Raw genomic sequence first — 21,311 nt, 5'->3', positions numbered from 1 at the left:
CCTGTAATCCCAGCTACTTGGGAGGCTGAGGCAGGAGAATCGCTTGGACCCAGGAAGTGGCAGCTGCAGCGAGCCGAGATTGCGTCACTGCATTCCAGCCTGGGCGACAAGCGAAACTCCGTCTCAAAAAACAAAAAATAAAAATACCCAAAAATTATCCAGGTGTGGTGGCACACACCTGTAGTCCCAGCTACTTGGGAAGCTGAGGTAGGAGGAGGAATTGAGCCTGGAGATTGAGGCTGCAGTGAGCCGAGATTGCACCACTGCACTCCAGCCTGGGCAACAGAGTGAGACTCTGTCTCGAGCAACAACAACAAAAAGATCTAAATCTCTGATGGGTGTGATGGCAATGGCATCTCCTTTCTGGAGCCTGCTCAGGGACAGATTCTGGAAGGTGGAAATGGGGTGATGGAGGCCGTCCCTGGAGGCGCTCAGAGCAGATGTGTCCCACCACCCACCCTACAGGTACCTGAAAAACCTGCAGTTCCACCGCTTCTGGTCCGTGGATGACACGCAGGTGCACACGGAATATAGCTCTCTGCGATCCATTGTGGTGGCCAACTATGAAGAGTCCATCAAGATGCCCATCAATGAGCCAGCGCCTGGCAAGAAGAAGTCCCAGATCCAGGTGAGGCCACCCCTGGCTGGGGGAGAGGGGAGCAGGAAAGAGGTCTGGGGGCTCTTGTAGGGTCAGAGATGTGGGTGACGGGGCAAATGACAGTGGTCTCCTTGTTTCCCTCCCCCAGGAATATGTGGACTATAACGGGGGCGCTGGGGTCCAGCACATCGCTCTCAAGACCGAAGACATCATCACAGCGGTTAGAACCCCCTTCCCTGTCCGAATACCTCTCTCATTCAGAGCCAGGGACGGTCTCTGCAAAATCCAGAGGGCGGGTGGCGGCAGTCCTGGGCCCACTTCTCTGGGCTGGGAGACTGACAGGACTCCCTCACTGCTTCTTGCAACTCATGGGCAGGCACAGCCCCACCCACCCCAGAGAGTTCATTCTCCACAGAACCCCTGGGCTTTGGAGGTAGCAGGCGCCAGGGTATCAGGAAGCCTGGGTGGTGGTCCCAGTTCTGCCAGTGGCTTGCTCTGTGTCTCTGGGAGATTCAGTGCTGTCTCTAGACTTTAGTTGCCTCACCTTAAAAATGAGGAAATTAGGGCCGGACACATGGCTCACGCCTGTAATCCCAACACTTTGGGAGGCCAAGGCAGGGGGATCACCTGAGGTCGGGACTTTGAGACCAGCCTGGCCGACACGGTGAAACCCCGTCTCTACTAAAAATACAAAAATTATCTGGGTTTGGTTGTGGGCACCTGTAGTCCCAGCTTCTCAGGAGGCTGAGGCAGGAGAAGCACTTGAACTCGGGAGGTAGAGGTTGCCGTGAGCCAAGGTCGCACCACTGCACCCCAGCCTGGGCGACAAGAGTGAAATTCCACTATAGAAAAAAAAATAATAATAAATAATGGAAATTAGGACTGGGCACAGTGGCTTATGCCTGTAGTCCCAACTACACGGGAGGCCAAAGCAGAAGGATTATTTGAGCCCAGAAGTTAGAGATCAGCCTGGCAAAATAGTGGGACCCTGGCTCTGCAAAAAGTAAACAAAATTAACCAGGCTTGGTGGTTCATGCTTGTAGTCCTAGCTACTTGGGAGGCTGAAGCAGGAGGTTCCATTTAACCAAAGATTTCAAGGCTGCAGTTAGCTATGATTGAGCCACTTTTCTCCAGCCTGGGTAACAGAGAGTGAGGCCCTATCTTCCCGCAACCTCAAAAAAGAAATGTTTTTTTAAAATGAGGAAATTAAGGTTGGGCATGGTGGCTCATGCCTGTAACAGTTTCTGCCCTTGTGGAGCAATAAACAAAATAAGTAAAATATAAATGCTAGATGGTAGAGAGCACGCAGGAAGAAAGTAAAGCAGGGAATTGGGACAGCAAGGGTGAAGGGCATTGCACATTTAAATTGGGGGGTCAGACACTTTGGGAGGCCGAGGCAGGAGGACTGCTTGGGCTCAGAAGTTCGAGACCAACGTGGGCAACATAGTAAGACCTCATCTTTACAAAAAATCAAAAAATTAGCCAGGTGTGGTGGTGCACACCTGTGGTTCTAGTTACTCAGAAGTCTGAAGTAGGAGGATCAGCTGAGCCTGGGGAGGTTGAGGCTGAAGTGAGCTAAGATCGTGCCACTGCACTCCAGCCTGAGTGACAGAGACTCCGTCTCAAAAAACAAAAAGTGCTCGAGGCAGGCACATGGTGAGTGTCCCATAAATCTAGCAGTTGTTGTTGTAACGGGGCCCATGACAGAGAAGAAAGGGGAAGAGGCCACACGGCATCCTGGCAGTTGAGGGGAGCTAGGATAGGGACCCTGCCTCCTGATGGCCCAGCACCTCCACCTGGCTAGGGGAGTTGAACTTGGAGGCTGAAGGCTGACCTCAACTTTGCTCTGAAACAGATTCGCCACTTGAGAGAGAGAGGCTTGGAGTTCTTATCTGTTCCCTCCACGTACTACAGACAACTGCGGGAGCAGCTGAAGACGGCCAAGATCAAGGTGAAGGAGAACATTGATGTCCTGGAGGTGAGGCCCAGGCAGGATCCGCAGCCTTGTGGGGAGTATGAGCTCTGCGTTCCATCTTTTCAGAAATATTGTCTCAGCCCGGAGGGGAGCCCAGACCAAGTCCCTGCTGGCTAGGGAAATTTATTCTAGGGTCTATGTGGGAGGAGGAGACAGATGACAAACAAACAATAAAAGCACTGTCAGAGATAGTCAGTGCAGGAAGTTCAAACAGGCAGCCTGGGGCTACTTTACAGAGTGCTCAGGGAGGGCCTCTCTGAGGAGGTGACATTTGAGTGAAGTCTAGATCATGAGCGGGAGCTGGCCATGTGAACAGCAGGAAGAAAGGCATTCCTGGCAGAGGGATCAGCAAGGGCCAAGGTAGGAGCATGCCCCGAGCGTCTGAGGAACAGAAAGCATAGGCTAGAGTGGATGGGAAGTTGTGTTTGAGTGATGACCTAGGTCAGACAGGTAAGCAAGAGCCAGTTCCTCTTGTGAGCTATTATTCAAGAGTCTGGATTTTGTTATTTTGTGGCCAGAAACCACTGGAGGGTTTTTTGGTTTGGTTTTAGCAGTGTTATTGACATATGTCACATAACATGTCATTTTTTTAAGGTGTACACTTCTATGATGTTTAGGTATTTGCTATGTTGTTCAACTATCATAAAATCCATTTTAGGACTGGGTATGGTGGTTCATGCTTGTAATCTCAGTACTTTGGGAGGCCGAGGCAGGCGGATCATGACGTCAGGAGTTTGAGACCAGCCTGACCAACCCTGGTCTACTAAAAATAGGTGAAACCCTGCCTCTACTAAAAATACAGAAATTAGCCGGGCGTGGTGACACACGCCTGTAATCCCAACTACTCAGGAGGCTGAGGCAGGAGAATCACTTGAACCTGGGAGGCGGAGGTTGCAGTGAGCCGAGATCGTGCCACCACATTCCAGCCTGGGCGACAGAGTGAGATTCTGTCTCAAAAAAAAAAAAAGATGCATTTTAGACTAGGTATGGTGGTTCATGCCTGTAATCCCAGCACTTTGGGAGGCCAAGGCAGGTGGATCACTTGAGGTCAGGTGTTTGAGACCAGCCTGGTCAATATGGTGAAACCCCCGCCTCTACAAAAAGAAAAAAAAATTAGCTGTGCGTGGTGATCTGTGTCTGTGGCCCCAGCTACTGGGGAGGCTGAGGTGGGAGAATCACTTCAACCCAGGAGGTAGAGGCTACAGTGAGCCATAATCAGGCCACTGCACTCCAGCCTGGGTGATACCCTGTCTAAAAGAAAAACAAAAACAGTTAGGCCAGACACAGTGGCTCACATCTATAATCCCAGCATTTTGGGAGGCTGAGAGGATTGCTTGAGGCCAGGAGTTTAAGACCAGCCTGAGAAACATAGAGAGACCCTGTATCTAAAAAAAAAAACAGTTTTAAAAAATTAGCTAGGCGTGGTGGTTCGTGCCTGTAGTCTCAGCTACTCAGGAGGCTGAGGTGAGAGGATCACTTGAGGCCAGGAGGTCAAAGCTGCAGTGAGCCATGATCAGGCTACTGCATTCCAGCCCGGGCAAAAAATCAATTTTAGAACATTTTTGTCACCCCAAAAAGAAACCATGAGCCTCTTAGCCAGCACCTACCAACCCCTCTGTTCCCTTCCCCCTCCCACCCCAGCCCTAGGCACCATTAATCTACCTTCAGTCTCTATAGATTTGCCTATTCTGGACATTTCATCAAAAGGAATCACAAAGGCCAGGCGCAGTGGCTCATGCCTGTAATCCCAGCACTTTGGGAGGCTGAGGCGGGCGGATCATGAGGTCAGGAGTTCAAGACCAGCCTGGCCAACATGGTGAAACCCTGTCTCTACTAAAAATACAAAAATTAGCTGGGCATGGTAGCAGGTGCCTGTAATCCCAGCTACTGGGAAGCCTGAGGCAGGAGAATTGCTTGAACCCAGGGAGGGGGAGGTTGCAGTGAGCCGAGATCACGCCATTGCACTCCAGCCTGGGCGACAGAGCGAAACTCCGTCTTGGAAAAAAAAAAAAAAAAAAAAAGGAATCACGAAATAGGCCTGTTGTGAGCAGCTTCTTTCCCATAGCATGTGCTCAAGGTTCATCTGCGTGGGGTGTGTGTCAGTGCTTCGTTCCTTTTTGTGGCTGAAAAATATCCCGTTGTATAGATAGACACACATTGTTTATCTATTCCTCTATAGATATTTGGGTTGTTTCCACTTTTGGGGTGTTATACATAATGCTACTGTCAACATCTGTGTACAAGGCTCTGTGTGGACGTGTTTTCAATGCACTTTGGTATATATCTAGGATATATCTAGGTATATATCTAGGTCACATGGTAATTCCATGTTCCCTTTTGTTTGTTTAGAGATGGAGTCTTGCTTTGTTTCCCAGGCTGGGGTGCAGTGGTGCGATCTTGGCCCATTGCCTCCAGCCTCCTGGGTTCAAGCAATTCTCCTGCCTCAGCCTCCCCAGTAGCTGGGATTATAGGCGCCTGCCACCAAGCCCAGCTAATTTTTTTTTTTTTTTTTTTGAGACAGAGTCTTGCTCTGTTGCACAGGCTGGAGAGCAGTGGCTGATCTTGGCTCACTGCAACCTCCACTTCCCGGGTTCAAGCGATTCTCCTGCCTCAGCCTCCTGAGTAGCTGGGATCACAGGCGTGTGCCACCATGCCCAGCTAATTTTTTTTTTTTTTTTTTTTTAGTAGAGATGGAGTTTCACCATGTTGGCCAGGCTGGTCTCAAACTCCTGACCTCGGGTGCTTCACTCGCCTCAGCCTCCCAGAGTGCTGGGATTACAGGAGTGAGCCACCTTGCCCAGCCTACTTTTTGTATTTTTTTTCGTAGAGACTGGGTTTCCCCATGTTGGCCAGGCTGGTCTCGAACTGAGCTCAGGTGATCCACCCTCCTCAGCCTCCCAAAGTGCTGTGATTACAGGCGTGAACCACCATGCCCGGCCACCCCTTTTTTTTTTTAATCCGTATTTTAAGGAAGCAACACTATATGTTTAACTTTTTGAGAAGCTGCCAGACTGTTTTCCAAAGTGGTTGCACCATTTTACAGTCCCACCAGCAGTACATGAGGGTTCCGATTTCCACTGGAGGATTTTAAACAGGGGAATGACATGATCCGATTTTTAAAAGATCCTGCAGCAAGTCATGGTGGCTTACTCCTGTAATCCCAACACTTTGGGAGGTCGAGGTGGGTGGATCACCTGAGGTCAGGAGTTCGAGACCAGCCTGACCAATATGGTGAAACCCCATCTTACTAAAAATACAAAAATTAGCTGGGCATGGTAGCCTGCGCCTGTAGTCCCAGCTACTCGGGAGGCTGAGACAGGAGAATCGCTTGAACCCGGGAGGCAGAGGTTTCAGTGAGCCGAGATTGCGCCGCCGCACTCCAGCCTGGGTAACAGAGCAAGGCTCAGTCTCAAAAAAGAAAAAAAAAAAAGGGTCCTGATAATGTCTGCGGGGAGGATGGATTGTAAGGATACAAGATTAGAAGCAGGCAGCAGTCTTGAATTGTGCCTTAGGAACTGTAGTAGGGGGATGGTAATAGGACAGTTAGGGGATATATTTGGAGGTGGCTGGAACTGCCAGAAAAAGAGGTCATTTCCAGACTTTTGGGGTGCAGGAGCCCCTGTGGACTTTCCAAGGATCTCACCGTGCCAGGATACAGCGCAGGCCAGCCTCCCCTAGCAGAGCCCCCTGTCTCCCGCCTAGGAGCTGAAAATCCTGGTGGACTACGACGAGAAAGGCTACCTCCTGCAGATCTTCACCAAACCGGTGCAGGACCGGCCCACGCTCTTCCTGGAAGTCATCCAGCGCCACAACCACCAGGTACTGCTTGTCCCCGGCAGGCCCGAGGGGACAGGCAGATAGCACACTCGGTTTTCTGGGTCCTTGGCTCATCTCCGCTCTTTCCCGCCACAGGGTTTTGGAGCCGGCAACTTCAACTCACTGTTCAAGGCTTTCGAGGAGGAGCAGAACCTGCGGGGCAACCTCACCAACATGGAGACCAGTGGGGTGGTGCCTGGCATGTAAGCCCCGCCCACCCCCACGGAGGCCCCCGCCCACCCACAGCCACGCCCCCCTGATTCTGGAACTCGCCCAACTTCCCTACTGGCTGCTCCCCTTGGGTCCCGCCCACAAGCGGACTTTGCCCCCAAGGCTCCGCCCACCCTGACCACGCCCCTCGGCGGGGCCGCCCTCTGCTCCAGCCCTCCAGATTAAAGCGTGCCCTGGTCCAATGCGGTGTCTGTGTTTGTGTTGCGCGTAAGGCAGTAGTGCCTCATGGCAGCCAGGGGTAGGGGGGCGGCCGCCAGCGCCGCGGGACCGAGGAGCCGCGCGTGCCAGCACTTTGCCAAGCGGGACGACGCGGAGAGGTGAATTCTGGAACCAGGGAAGGAAGGGGACTTGCACTCCGGAAGGAAAGACGGATGACACTGCTTTTGTGGAGAGATAAACGCGATTCAGACAATGCAGCAAGCGATGAGCCGGGCGTGGTGGCTCACACCTATAATCCCAGCACTTTGGGAGGCCGAGGAGGGCAGATCCCCTGAGGTCAGGAGTTCGAGACCAGCATGCTCAACATGGAGAAATCCCATCTCTACTAAAAATACAAAAGTAGCTGGGCTTAGTGGCACATGCCTGTAATCCTAGCAATCCCTGTAATCCCTACTCGGGAGGCTGAGGCGGGAGAATCGCTTGAACTCGGTAGGTGGAGGTTGCAGTTAGCCGAGATTGTGCCATTGCACTCTAGCTTGGGCAACAAGAGCAAAACTCTGTCTCAAGAAAAAAAAGAAAAGAAAAGAAATTTTTAAAATTAGCTGGCATGGTAAAGTGTGCCTATGGTCGCTGATACTTAGGAGGTTGAAGTGGGGGGATCATTGAGCTCAGCAGATCGAGGCTGCAGTGAGCTATGATCATGCCACTGCACTCCAGCCTGGATGACAGAACTAGACTTTGTCTCTAAAATAAATAATAAAGGTAAAATTGTATATTCCTTCAACTACACCCCCTTCTCTTAGCTTTCTTCTCCTTCCTATAGCATTTACTTTTCACATTTGTCTGGCTCGCCCTCGAGAACAGTATGTTTCCTTCATTCCTATCCCCAGAACCTAGAGGAGTACTTGGCACATATGAAGTGCTCAATAAATATTGGTTGATTGAATTAACGGCCAGACACTTCCTTCTCTTTCCTGGCTCAGCCCGGACCTCAGCCCTCTATTCCCATGAATCCACTTACGGGAGCGTCCACCTGTCTGGATGCACAATTCCTAAAAGCAGCCCACCGTGAACGGACAATTTACCCTCCCTTCGTTTCGTTGATACCACAAATGAGGCTGCGAAGAACACTCCTCTTCATGTTGTTGCCCACTGTATCTGTCAGGCTCAATTCCTCACAGTGGAACAATGGAGCCAAGACTTTTGTGTGCATTTGATCATTTTATTTTGATGGGGTCTCACTCTGTTGCCCAGGATGGAGTGCGGTGGCATGATCTCGGCTCCCTGCAACCTCCACCTTCTGGGTTCAAGCGATTCTCCCACCTCAGCCTCCCAAGTAGCTGGGATTACAGGCGTGCACCACCACACTCGGCTGATTTTTTTGTATTTTTAGTAGAGATGGGGTTTTACCATGTTGGCTAGGCTGGCTCGAACTCCTGACCTCAGGTGATCTGCCCTCCTAGGCCTCCCAAAGTGCTGGGATCACAGGCGTGAGCCACCGCGCCAGCCATGTGCGTTTTAAATAATGATTGCTAATAGGTATTTTTCCTCCTAAAGGTTGCAGCGATTTTTGGCTTCCACTAATGATGCACGAGAGTCCCCCTGCCTCCTGCTCCCTCAAATTGGGTTTCCTCCGCCTTCTAATATTTGCCAACCTGACAGGGGGAAACGGTATCATGGGATAATTCACATTTATCCAGTAAGAAGTGAGGTACAGCGTCTTTTCAGGCATATTGCTTTTTGCTAAGGTTTTACGTCTTCTTGGAGACATTTACTGTGGACGCCAACTATAAGCCCCTTATCGCCCATCTACTGGGTCAAGCAGAGCTGAGACTGACTAGGGCACAGCATCTCTGAAATGCCATGAATACAGGATAGATTTAATTCTTCTCAACTTGTACTATTTTATCAGCCCTTTTTCCTCCCTCAAATGCAGACCAGGGGGGCATCTCCTTAAGTGTTAAACATTTCTGAGGAACCACCTACGTTCTTCTAGTGATAGTAAAAGGATACCTGATCTTATTTCCTTCATTGCAGACCTCATGAGTCAGAAACCTGAGGTTTTAAGAAAAAAATCTAAGAAATCACACTTAAAAGCTGTGGAAGGTCTAGTGGTGACTATAATTTGGCCCAGTTCACAAAACCCACCTACAAGTTCAGGCTGGGCACGGTGGCTCACATCTGTAATCCCACTACTTTGGGAGGCTGAGGTGGGAGGATTGCTTGAGCCCAGGAGTTTGAGACCAGCCTGGGCAACATAGGGAGACCCCGTCTCTACAGAAAAATTTCTTAAAAATTAGCTGGGCATGGTGGTGTGCTCCTGTAGTCCCAGCTACTCAGGAGGCTGAGGTGGGAGGATCGCTTGAGCCCAGGAAGTCAACGCTGCAGTGAGCCATGATTGCACCACTGCACTCCAGCCTGAGGTGACAAGAGTGAGACCCTGTCTCAAAAACAAACAAAAAAACCCCTGCTGATCTGAGTGTCTGAGTGGACCACTCCACCCTCCACGGAAGCAGGATGTGCTCCCAACAGAAAGAAAGAATAAAGAGGAGAGGAGAGAGGAGAGCAAGAGAGATGGCGTATCTGTAAGAAAAGTCAGTATATTTATGGTTTGCTTTATAAAAGTTACTATAATACAATGGTACATAGTATTGAATTCACAAAAATATGAACAAATATTTACATCAAGACACACAACGGAAACACTTCTCTTCAAAACAAGTTACATGTGGATGATGGAGTCTACACGCACAAACATCCCTACAACTTATTGGTTCTCTTCTTTGCAGGGGGAGGGAGAGAAAACAAAAAATAGCAGAAACTCCCAACTCTTGAAAAGCAGAGATTTGTTCAATGAAAAATGAGGGAGTTGAAAGAAAAATGACTCAACACATATCTTGATTATTGCAAACCACTCTGGGGCTGGGGCTCCTGGGGAGAGGGAGGTCTAAGTTCCCTTAATGAAGGCCAGCCGAGGTTAACACTGGGCACGATGGCTGGGGGCGAGGTGAGGCCAGGCAGAGGGGCGAGGCAAGGGTCCCTTCCCTGGTCTTCTCGAATCCCCCCACTTCTTTTATGGGAGGGGGACAGAATGGAGACAGCCCCTTGGAGGCTGTACATGTAACTTGAATCAGCCGTCTCTACAAGCTACACATTTCCTCATGTGAAAAATAAATTATTTCCTCAGTTGCACAATTAGGCAAAAAACCGCAAACGGAAGAGAAGTTCGCCGCTGTGCCCAGGTACCCCATCTGTGTCTTGTTGCCACCGATTTCCTTGATCTTGAAACCGGCGGGCACAGTCTCAAATACAGAGGGCCTGGGGGAAAGGAATTAAAAAACAAAACAAAACAAAACAAAACACACAACAAAACCACCAACGACAAAAAAGAGAAAAATAACAATTCTTTGTACAGAATTTACATGATAACAAGCTTGACACAAGCTGAGATACCAGAGGCGTCGGCCGCCTGCGTCCGTCCGCAGGGTGTGAGCAGCTCCCTCATGGAGCACGCTCGTCTTGATGAGGACTCCAGGTCACGACAGTCACTTTCCAGAAATTATTTACACGCCTCCTCTGCTTTCTGGGGTACGGGGGGACTTGCTTTTGTCTTTTTTTTTGGAAGTACAAAGAAATGAGCAAAAAACGTCTTCCCGCATGTTTCTACAAGAAACAATGTTCCCAAGAGAAAGTCCTTTGCGGCAGCCTCTATATACAGAAGTTGGTTCTGAACTTCAAAAACCTTTTCCCCTTCGTTTTGATTTTATACACGCACAAGAGAAAAAAAAGCCACGGGAATAAATTCTGAAGAGGATGGGAAGGGGGTCAAAAGGAAAAAAAAAAAAACTGTCAAAGACTTAGATCTGAGTTTTAAAATCTTTTCCAAGATTTTCCTTTCTCTGGGAGAAGTAATCTGCTCCCTCCCAAAATAAATATGTCTGGCCTTCTTGGGGTGAGGGGCTGCCGGCAGGGGGATGTGGGGTGTGGGTTGGGGGTGAGTGGGTGAAGCTTATAAGCCAAAAAATGCCACACGCAGATGGTCTGACAACCCGTAATGGCGGGACTGGGGGACCCGCCTGCCCTTGGGAGCCCCCTCCCACCCAGGGTGAAGGCAAGGGCAGAAGGGAGTGGCCGCCCGTGTTCTCAGCGCCCCTCACCTGCACTGGGGCCTCCGAGAGGCTCCCTCATTGCTGGCATCCGAATGAGAAAGTAAACATCGAACCCAAGGTTTAGGGGGTGCTGGGGTGTGAGGTGGCAGGGAAAGCCCAGAGTGGAGGCCCCTGCCTGGGACAGCTTAGCCCCACCAGGGTCTACCGGGTCAGTGGTGCCCCAGGCCTCTGGGGAAGGAACAGGCTGGGGCTCGGGTGGGGGAAGGTGTGGGGTCTCCTCACTGTGCCCATGGGCAGTGAGGGGGGCTTTCAGGGCATAGTGTTCTGAGGTCAAGACCGTGGGGGCCTCCATCCTTCCCACAGCACCTGGCCCTGCGTCCAGGCCCGGGTGGCTTCCAGGACACGGGCCACGCACAGCCACACTGAGGCCTCTGCAGACCCCCCGCGGGGCCCCTCTCTGATTCCACCTTCACATTTCAACGGTTAAATGTCTTTTCTCACAACGAGGAAAAAAATAGAGAAGACAAAACAACGTAGCAGCATTCACAGGAAGAGGCCGAGGGTGACGGTGGGAGAGAGAAGAGACAGAGAAGAGAGAGAGGGGAGGAGAGACAGAGAGAGAAAAGCTGATGCTAGAGTTAAACAGAAATCCTGAAAGGGGCGTTTGTAAAAATGAGAGAGACGTGGGCTGAACGACAGAGAAGCCCTTTCCCGCGGAGGGGCCGGAGCCAGGGGCTCCAGGGGGTAGTGTGGGGCGCCAGGCCCTGAATGGCCGCTGGGTAGAGGACAGCACCTGAAATGGGGGCGGGCGGGGGGGCCGGGCCCCGGGGCCAGGGGCTCCACGCTCGGGAGTCCCAGGGCTACGGCTGACATCCTTCGAGTCTGGTGCCGGGGCCTAGTTGAGGGTCCCCCGGCAGTTCTCGGAGCCACAGAGGCAGGGGATCTTGACGTCCTCGATGGGGAACTTATAGTCATAGGTAATCTCTTCATTGACGTTGATGTGCTGCTTCGAGTAGATGACTATCTTCTTCTGAGACTCCACCGTGATCACCTTGGCATAGCAGTTGGGCTGCAGGCAAGGTGGGGTGGAGAGTGAGCCCCCGGCCCCCCAGGGTCCCCCACCACTGCAGACCCCTCAAACCCAACCAGGCCTGTGCTTAAAGCCTGACATTGCCACGTGACCCCCAGCCCACTGCTCTGCTCTGGACCTTGGCTCCCCGCACCCCCGGGGTGACCCCTTGCCTCTGATATTAAGTAATGATGATAAAAATTATTTCCCAGGCCTTTCATTTCCATTCATAGTGCAAGTGCCTCCCAAATGTATGTCTATTTTTAGCTCAGGTCTCACTTCCGAGCTCTAGACAAAGGGTCAGCAAACTATAGCCCCTAGCTGCCTGTTTTTGTAAATAAAGTTTTACTGGCACATAGCCATATCCATTCTCCCATGCATTTGCATATAATTTGTGGCTGCTTTTGTTACAATAGCCAAGTTCAATAGTTGCCATAGAGATCATCTGAGCCACCAAGCCAAAAATATTTATTATCTGGCCCTTTACAGAAAAGGTAAAGGCCTCCAAGCCCATAAATGCAACTACCTGCTGTCTGCCAGTGGCAGCCCTGGGACCATCTTTGACTTAGCTCACACCTAAAGCATGATCTGCTCCTGCTCTGGGCAGCCACTGCACCATGCACCCAGGCCCCAGAGCATCTGCCTCCCTGCCTCCTTCAGTCCAGATCTGGTCCCAACCAGGGCCGGTGAGTTCAGTCCCCGAAGGACCTCTTGGTTGTATCTACTGCTCTCCACTTCTGGGGCCACCAGCCACACTCAGGCCCCTATCACGGCTCACCCGCCTGCTACAGCCCCTTCTGCCACTCTCACCCCTGAAAAATCCACTCCTGCCCCAGCAGCTAGGGAAGTGTTTCCAAAGGGATAGCAGAACCTGTCACCTGATGGCTCTAACCTTCCAGCGACCTTGGCTCTCAGAGAAACTTAGTTCCTCAGCTTGGCCACCCTCAGCCCTGCCCACGCCGTCCTCTTACCCTACCCCATGCCCACTGCCTCCCTTGCTATCTCTCAAACAGGTGTTCTCCCCACTGCCCCAGTTCCCCTTGCCCCAGCACCGCATCCCCTGGTCAATTCCCTCTCACCCCTCAGATCTCCCCGGATATTCACAGGAAAGTCCCTACCACCCAGGCAAGGATCAAGTCACAACCAAGAGAGCCAGCAGGCACTAAGGACTGGCCTGGCCAGCACTCAAAGGGCCCACGTGCAGTGAGCCACCTATGTGGCCCTCCCAACAACCTACAAGGAGGGACTGTTATTGTCTCTGTTTTACAGACAACGGAACTGAGGCACAGAGACATTAAGTAAATCACTAAGCTGCGATGCCAGGACTTGAACCCAAAGTCAGGGGCATCCACCCCGGAACATGCCTGCCTCCTGCTCACAGCTTTCTGTGCTCATCCTTCAGCACTCAAATCCCTGTTACCAGTGTCCCTCCCCTCTAGGCCTGCACCACCCATTACGGTCGTCACAAGCTAATTAAGTTTAAATTCATCGAAATGAAATGAAATTGAAAACTCAGGTCCCCAGATGCACTGGGCACATTTCCAGTGCTCAACACCACACATGTGGCTAACCCACAGCACAAATGCACGCAGTGCACCTCCCCCTTGCAGAAAGTTCTAGTGGACAGCTCAGCCTGAGCAGGACTGAGCCTGACCAATGAAGGCACAGAGAAAAGGCTAACACAGAGAAATAACTCCGTAATTACCAATGAACTGAACCAACCACTTCTTTTGAGTCCTCTACATGCCACAGAAGTCTCACTATGCCCATTTGACAGATGAGAAACTGAAGCTCAGAGGAGTAGAGCTCCTGGTAAAAGACCTCACATGTCCTCCTCTCCCTATAACCCTTGGCTGACCTGAGCTTGGGAAGGAGGCAGAACTGATTCCCGTGCTGGGGCTTCCAGGCCCTCCTGGCACAGAAGCGGGGCCAGGGGCCACCCCCTGCTGGGCACTCACGTTGCAGCTGTGGTTGATGAAGCGCGCGAAGTTGCCGCACTTGGTGGCATCGATGATGGTGTCATGGTCCACCCGGAACATGTAGCTGCTCCCGATGCCCTCGTCCTCGTAACGCTTCTCCCGCATGTCTGCGATCACCTGTCCACAAAAGGGTGTCAGTCTGGCTGGGCCGGCCCCATGCCCACCCCCGTGCCCATCCTGCTGGGCAGTGCCTACCTGACGGATATTCTGGCCCACGTACTCGATGACCATCTCGTCAGCCGCGATGGGCTCCATGGCGAACAAGCCCCAGTCGTGAATGTGGCTCTTGCAGAACTTGAGCTTTTTCTTCCGGAACTGCGGGAGGGAAGAGGGGGGAGAGGTGAGCCAGCCCCGGTCTCAGGTCCTGTTGCCACCGCGGCGATCTGGGTGAAGCCTGGCCTCACCTTGAGCTGGTTGAACTTGAGCAGGTCGCTGTCACAGCTGCCAGTGAAGGAGGACAGCAGGCGGCGCTGCTCCGAACGCCGCTCCGAGCCTGCCCGCGTGGAGGCGTGGGGCTGTGCTGGGATGCTCATGCCCTGCAGTGGACAGTGTGCGGGGCTCAGCGGGGCTGGCCACGTCCTCGGCAGTCCCACCCTAGGCTCTGGATCTCTGTCATCCCCAGTGTCCTGGGCTCCTTGCTCTGGGCTTCTCCATACCTGTCTGTCCCTAACTGTCACCGCTTCCCTGCCTCCTCCATCCCATCAGTATCTAAGCGTGCTCAAGCTCCTTCTATCTTCAAAACGACGAGACTCACTCTTGCCTGGCGCTGTCTTTTCCCCATTTCAGCCGATAGTTTTGTCTACCCTGACCCCCCTCCTTGGCTCTCACCCAGACCCCTCTGACCCCCCAAGCGTTCGAACTCAGGGATCCTTCCGAAACCCTTGTGTCACGTCCTGCTCTTGGCCTCCCTGGGCCTCTGCCCCAGCCATTAACCTTTGGAGCATCCCAGGCCTCTGCCCCATGTGCCCTCCTAGGTGAGGTCACCCTGCTGTGACCTTCAGTCACCACTTCTCTCCTGGCGATACCTACACTTAGGTCTCCGGGCCGGAGATCCCCATCCTAAGCTCCGCCATACCCATGTGCTCACCAAGACCTCTCTGCCTGGGTGTTTTCAGAACCTGCAGAACTCAAGCTGCCTCGTGGTGATAGCATATCGGCCTCCCCATCTCAGGCCTGGTGTCCAGCTTCCCAGCACCCCCAACCCCAGCCAAACCCTGGGCTGTCACCCCCCGCCCATCCCTGTCTCCTGTACCCAGGCCAGCCCTGGTCCTGTGCATCCCACTTCCTCATATTCTTCCACAGGCATCCACCTCTCCTCACGGCCCAGCTAAGTCCAGCACGTCCGCACGTCCGGTCTGGAAACTGCAGCAACCCGAACACAGTCTGCCCTCAGGACCCCTGCACCAGCTCCTGTCACAACCTCCCTCTGCTGCCTGTCACCCCAGGAGACAGGTCACTCACCATCACAGTCCCCCCCGACCCTGGTGGCCTGTGCTGTGTCTCCCACAAGTGGCCTCTCCCCTCCCTTCCTCATACCATGGAGTTCCCCGCTGCCTCAGGGCCTTTGCACTGCTGCTGCCCTAGGGAGGCCTGCTAGGGTCAGTGAGCCCCTCTCCGGTTTTAACTTTTTATGGAAGTCACTTTTTCACTTCTCTGTGGTCTCTCTGGCATCCGCATGGCGCCATGCCGCACTTCGCTTGGGTCTGACCCTCTCTGACTCCCATTTGACTTGGTAATCCCTAACCCCTCTCCTGTTTTCTGAATCGCGTTTTCCCTGCCTGGAATTATGTGCTTCTTTCTTCACTTGATTATTTCTCACGAGGCCCCATTAAAATATAAATTCCAGCCGGGTACCGTGGCTCATGCCTATAATCCCAGCACTTTGGGAGGCTGAGGTGGGAGGATCGCTTGAGCCCAGGAGTTCCAGATCAGCCTGGGCTACACAGTGAGAGACCCCATCTCAATTTTTTTTAACTTAAAAATAAAAATAAATAATTAAATTCCATGAGGAAAAGGATTCAGTTTTGTTCACTGCTATAGACCCAGAACAGTGCCTGGTACACAGCATGTACTCAATAGATATTTGCTGGATTAAAAAAGAATGAATGAGGCTGTGCAGTGTGGCTCATGCTTATAATCCCAGCAGTTTGGGAGACCAAGGCAGGCGAATTACTTGAGGTCAGGAGTTCGAGACCAACCTGGTCAACATGGCGAAATCCCATCTCTACTAAAAATATAAAAAATTAGCCGGGCACAGTGGTGGGCACCTGTAATCCCAGCTGCTTGGGAGGCTGAGGCAGGAGAATCACTTGAACCCAGGAGGCAGAGGCTGCAGTGAGCTGAGATCGTGCCACTGCACTCCAGCCTGTGTGACAGAGCAAGGCTTTGTCCCAAAAAAAACAAAACAAACAAAAAGCCAAACAAAAAACAAACAAAAAATGAATGAACCTTGTGGAAATACAGCTCCATCACATCCCTGATTAAATCCTTGGAAGGTGCCCCAGGGCCCATGGGACTAAGGCAGATTCCCTCCTTCTCCTAGGCCCTGCCCACCCACCTCTGCCCCTTCCACTTGCACCCTATGTGCCAGCCCCTCTGGCCTCACAACTCCCTCTGCCTGGCACCCCTCCACGAGTGCCCTGGATCCCCGTGGCCAAGCCCAGCAGGCTCTGATGTGTCCAGGAGCCCTGGCAGTACCTGGGTGTCTGCGGGGGGCTCATCAGTGCTGGCACGGCTGCTGTTGAGGTATCTGAGCTTGTCCTTCTTGTCGATGGTATAGAAGCCCTCGCTGCGGGCACAGCCCGTCACGTGCTCGCGGATGCCATCGTCCCGTTTCTTTTTCTTAGCTGAAGAGAGGCTGGTGGGTGGGTGTGGGTCAAGGGCCACATGGACATTCTCAGAGAGCCCCTCCTGGTCCCTTCATAGACTGGTCCCGCCCATCCTCAGACCACCCTCCGGGCACAGCAATGTCCAGTTCTACTGCCCACTCCCATGCCACCTCCACGTGGCTGCCCGCTGACCAACCCCGCTGATGGTCGATACCTAGTTGCATGGCTCTAGGTGTCTTTTTTTGAGACAGGGTCTCCTGTTGCCCAGGCTCGAGTGCAGTGGTGCAATCTCAGCTTACTGCAGCCTCAGCCTTCTGAGCAGCCGGGACTACAGGCGTGCACCACCACACCCAGCTAATTTCTGGATTTTTTTGTAGAGATAGGGTTTTGCTATGTTTCCCAGTCTGGCCTCGACGTCCAGAGACCAAGTGATCCATCCACCTCGGCCACCCAAAGTGCTGGGTGTGTTAACAACTTTCTGCTCAGTTTCCCACCTATAAATTGTGGTGACAGTGATGCCGCTCTGCAAGTAATGAAATATGCTTATGGTCCTTAGCAGAGTCTTTTTTTTTTTTTTGAGACAGAGTCTTGCTCTGTCACCCAGGCTGGAGTGCAGTGGTGCGATCTTGGCTCACTGCAACCTGTGCCTCCCGGGTTCAAGCAATTCTCCTGCCTCAGCCTCCAGAGGAGCTGGAATTATAGGCATGTACTACCACACCCGGCCAATTTTTGTATTTTTAGTACAGATGGGGTTTTGCCATGTTGGCCGGGCTGGTCTCAAACTTCTGGCCTTGAGTGATCGGTCCGCCTCAGCCTCCCATAGTGCTGGGATTACAGCCGTGAGCCATGGTGCCCGGCACTGAGCAGAGCTCTTGACACAAACTGAGTGCTCACGAATCAGTCTAATACAACAGGGATAATGAGAGGTCTAGCCTCACAGGCCTATGCAAACAGCCAAGCCTGATGAAAGCCTGGTGGTGAAGAGCCTGGACTCTAGAGCCGGGTTTGCCTGGGTTCAAATCTCAACTCTGCCACCTGTCAGCTGTCTTTGGACAGGTCACTGAACCTTTCTGAGCCTTAGCTTCTTCATATGTAAAATGGGAATCATAGCCCCTATCTCACCAGGCTACTGGGATTACCTGAGGTTATGAAAGGGACAGGACAAGGAGGCCCTCAGCCTTTGTGTGCTGTTAAGCTGCACGGCACTGCCGTTACATGTGACCCCGAGACCTGCTAACTCTGGGGGTGAGATGGGCCTGGCGCAGAGGGAGACCTTAAAATGTGCCAATGATTCACTCGGGAGCCTGGCATGGTGCTGGGACATAAACCCCGCTTGGGAAGTAACGGTGGTGCATGCTGTCACCTTCATGGGCACCGTGGGCTGCTACAGACTGGGAGGTGGGGCCCAGAGAGGTGAGCGGGGACTTCCTGCATCCCAGAAGGTGCAGAGCCCCCCATGCCGGCAGGATATAGGGATGGTAGACCCAGAGCGTGTCGTTAAGCCAGTCCATGCCATTGTCCTGCTGTAGCAGTCGCTCGTAGGTGACACACAGGAAGCGGATGTCCTCCTCATCGATGCCACCGTTCCAGATGTCATACAGGATGGTCATCTCCTCAAACTCCGAGCGGGGCCGGAAGAGGGGCTGGGGTGGCGAGAGTTCAGGAGAGCCCGCAGGTGGCACCAGGTCCTCATGGCGCTTCTTTGGTGGCCGGCGCCACGGCCCCCGGCTCTTGGCCAACTCCATGTACTCCTCAGTGACCTCATCGCGCCCACGGGGGCCCGGAGGGATGGCCTCAGAGGGCCACTGGTTGTCTAGCTCCTTAAAGGGCAGCTTGGTGGGCTCTACAGGTGGGGGAGGTGGGGGTGGGGGTGGCTGGGGGGGAAGGGGTGGTGGAGGGGCTGGGATCCCCGCGTTCCGGAAGTCCAGGGTCACCGTCCGGGGGTCATGGGTGCTGGGGAAGACAGGGGTCTGTGGCTGGCCCGGCAGGAGCAGGAGTTCCCTTCCAAGGGCGGCCCCTGCTGGTGGCCGGACCAAGGGCCCATCCAAGGAGAGCATAGATGGTGGGGATCGCCGGGGCCGGCCCGGTTTCCTCTTCATTGGGGGTGGGCATGGGGCCAGGGGGGTGGGCAGCAGGGGCGGCAGCGGGGTGGGGGCACGAGCCTGGGCCCGCAAGACGGCGGGCAATGCCAAGGGCAAGGGCAGGGGAAGGGGCAGAGGGAGGGGCAGACCCGTCTCCAGGAGCACCGGGGAGGCCAGGGGCCCGGAGCGTTCATCGCGTCGGCCAGTGGGGAGCGGGCAGACAGGCAGGAGCAAAGGCCCGCTGGGCTCGGAGAAGGTGGGTGTGAAGCTGAAGTCCCGGCCAGGTGTCCGAGGGAGGCCCCCACTGCTCAAGCTAGGGGACGGGGCTGGGTAGGAGAAGGGGCTGCCGGGCACTTGCGGAGAGCTCAGGGACAGGCCACTGCTGCCCCCTGATAGCGGGGGCTCCCCGCCTGGTGTGGCTGGCACTGTCTCTGTGCTCTGCGACTTGGCCAGGCTGCCACAGAGGCCTGGAGTATGCGGGGGGTGGTCCTCGGCAGCGGGCTCCGGAGGGAGAGATGGGTGTGAGGCGTCTGTGGTCTCAGGCTCCGGCGGGGGGCTGGGTGGCCGGGGCGGTCGTGGAGGCGGCAATGGTGGTTGCAGGGGCAACGGGAGCATCGTAGGCGGCTCCGGCTCCACTTCCAGGTCATGCTCTGCAGAGAGGTGGGCGAACACGAGACGTTTACCATTCAATCCAAACGTCTCTCAGTGCCTTATTTTGTGCTCCATACCTGGCAGGCTCACAGCCCTGAGTCTGAGCACGGGACCTGCCCTTCTCCAGCTAAACCCCTCAAGGACTCCTCAGCACCCCACCCAGTGTCAGGCACACAGTATGTATTCCAGCCTTTCACGCTACGTCTTCAGAACAAAGTCCCTGTGGCCCAAGAAAATCTGCTCTATGACCAAATAAAATTCAACAAGTCTCTTTTCTGCAGGACTTGTCAGAGCCTTCAAGGATTTTTTTCCTACCACTTATCTCCACTGTCACAGGATACACTTCTTAATTTTTTAACGAATTTATTTATTTTTTTATTTTTGAGATGGGTGGAATGCAGTGGCATGATCACAGTCACTGCAGCCTAGACCGCCAGGGCTCAAGGGATCCTCCTGCCTAAAGCTCCTGAGTAGCTGGGACTACAGGAATGTGCCACCATGCCCAGCTAATCTTTAAATGTTTTGTAGAGATGGGCTCTATGTTGCCTAGGCTGGTCTTGAACTCTTGGCCTCAAGTGATCCACCAGCCTTGGCCTCCCAAAGTGCTGGAATTACAGATGTGAGCCACCATGCCCGGCCATAGAATACATTTTTTTCATTTTCTATTTTTATATTATTTTATTTTTATTTTTATTTTTGAGACAGTCTCACTCTGTCGCCCAGGCTGGAGTGCAATGGCGCGATCTTGGCTCACTGCAACCTCTGCCTCCCAGGTTCAAGTAATTCTCCTTCCTCAGCCTCCCGAGCCACTGGAATTACAGGCACGTGCCATCATGCCCTGCTAATTTTTTGTAGTTTTAGTAGAGATGGGGTTTCGTCATGTTGGACTGGCTGGTCTCAAACTCCTGACCTCAGTTATCTGCCTACCTTGGCTTCCCACAGTGCTGGGATTACAGGTGTGAGCCACTGCGCCTGGCACATTTCTTTTTCTTTCTTTCTTTTTTTTTTTTTTTTTTTTTTAAGATAGTCTCACTCTATCGCCCAGGCTGGAGTGCAATGGCACGATCTCAGCTCACTGCAACCTCTGCCACCCGGGTTCAAGCAATTCTCCTGCCTCAGCCTCCCAAGTAGCTGGGATTACAGGAGCCTGCCACCTGTTTTTCATTTTCTAATTGATCTGTTGTCATCTGTTCCCCTGCTCCGTGGGAGCAGATATTTTTGTCTGTTTGGTCCACTGTTGCATTGCTACTGCCTAAAATAATAGCGGGGACACAACAGAGGCTTAATATTGAGTCAATGTTCAAAGACTATAGTTAATGGTGGAATAAACAAAACAAAATACATTACATTAAACAAAACACAGTTGTCGCCGGGCGCGGTGGCTCACGCTTGTAATCCCAGCACTTTGGGAGGCCGAGGCGGGCGGATCACGAGGTCAGGAGATCGAGACCACGGTGAAACCCCGTCTCTACTAAAAATACAAAAAATTAGCCGGGCGTCGTGGCGGGCGCCTGTAGTCCCAGCTACTCGGAGAGGCTGAGGCAGGAGAATGGCATGAACCCGGGAGGCAGAGCTTGCAGTGAGCCAAGATCACGCCACTGCACTCCAGCCTGGGTGACAGAGCGAGACTCCGTCTCAAAAAAAAAAAAAAAAAAAAAAAAAAAAAAAAAAAAAAAACACAGTTGTCCCTCAATACACACGGGGCATTGGTTCCAGCGCTCCCTGGTATACCAAAATCTGCCCATACTCAAAGCTTGTAGTCTGCCTTGCAGAATCCATGTATAGGCGGTCGCCCTCCATATACGTGGGTTTCGC

The 21,311-nt window shown here is 53.0% G+C and overlaps 2 protein-coding genes across 4 annotated transcripts in view; one reads left to right on the top strand and one right to left on the bottom strand.

Annotated features, from left to right (window-relative positions):
• Positions 1-6,802, top strand: part of HPD (4-hydroxyphenylpyruvate dioxygenase) — a 49,847-nt gene extending 43,045 nt beyond the window's left edge. For both annotated transcript variants that reach the window (XM_030821539.1, XM_030821538.1), the window contains 5 exons: positions 466-628; positions 747-818; positions 2,454-2,576; positions 6,276-6,392; positions 6,486-6,802. In XM_030821539.1, coding sequence (XP_030677399.1) covers positions 466-628; positions 747-818; positions 2,454-2,576; positions 6,276-6,392; positions 6,486-6,596 — 586 coding nt within the window. In that variant the 3' untranslated portion in view covers positions 6,597-6,802. The remainder of the gene's footprint in view (positions 1-465; positions 629-746; positions 819-2,453; positions 2,577-6,275; positions 6,393-6,485) is intronic.
• A 2,559-nt stretch (positions 6,803-9,361) lies between these two features.
• SETD1B (SET domain containing 1B, histone lysine methyltransferase) overlaps positions 9,362-21,311 on the bottom strand; it is a 29,209-nt gene continuing 17,259 nt past the window's right edge. For both annotated transcript variants that reach the window (XM_030821537.1, XM_030821536.1), the window contains exons 12-17: positions 18,236-19,495; positions 16,634-16,800; positions 14,341-14,472; positions 14,132-14,251; positions 13,916-14,053; positions 9,362-11,957 (exon numbers count right to left, since the gene is read on the bottom strand). In XM_030821537.1, the coding sequence (XP_030677397.1) occupies positions 11,784-11,957; positions 13,916-14,053; positions 14,132-14,251; positions 14,341-14,472; positions 16,634-16,800; positions 18,236-19,495 (1,991 nt within the window). In that variant the 3' untranslated portion in view covers positions 9,362-11,783. The remainder of the gene's footprint in view (positions 11,958-13,915; positions 14,054-14,131; positions 14,252-14,340; positions 14,473-16,633; positions 16,801-18,235; positions 19,496-21,311) is intronic.

This window comes from Nomascus leucogenys, chromosome 10 (genome assembly GCF_006542625.1).
Source record: "Nomascus leucogenys isolate Asia chromosome 10, Asia_NLE_v1, whole genome shotgun sequence".
NCBI lineage: Eukaryota > Metazoa > Chordata > Mammalia > Primates > Hylobatidae > Nomascus > Nomascus leucogenys.
This window is presented reverse-complemented; position numbering and strand designations above follow the sequence as displayed.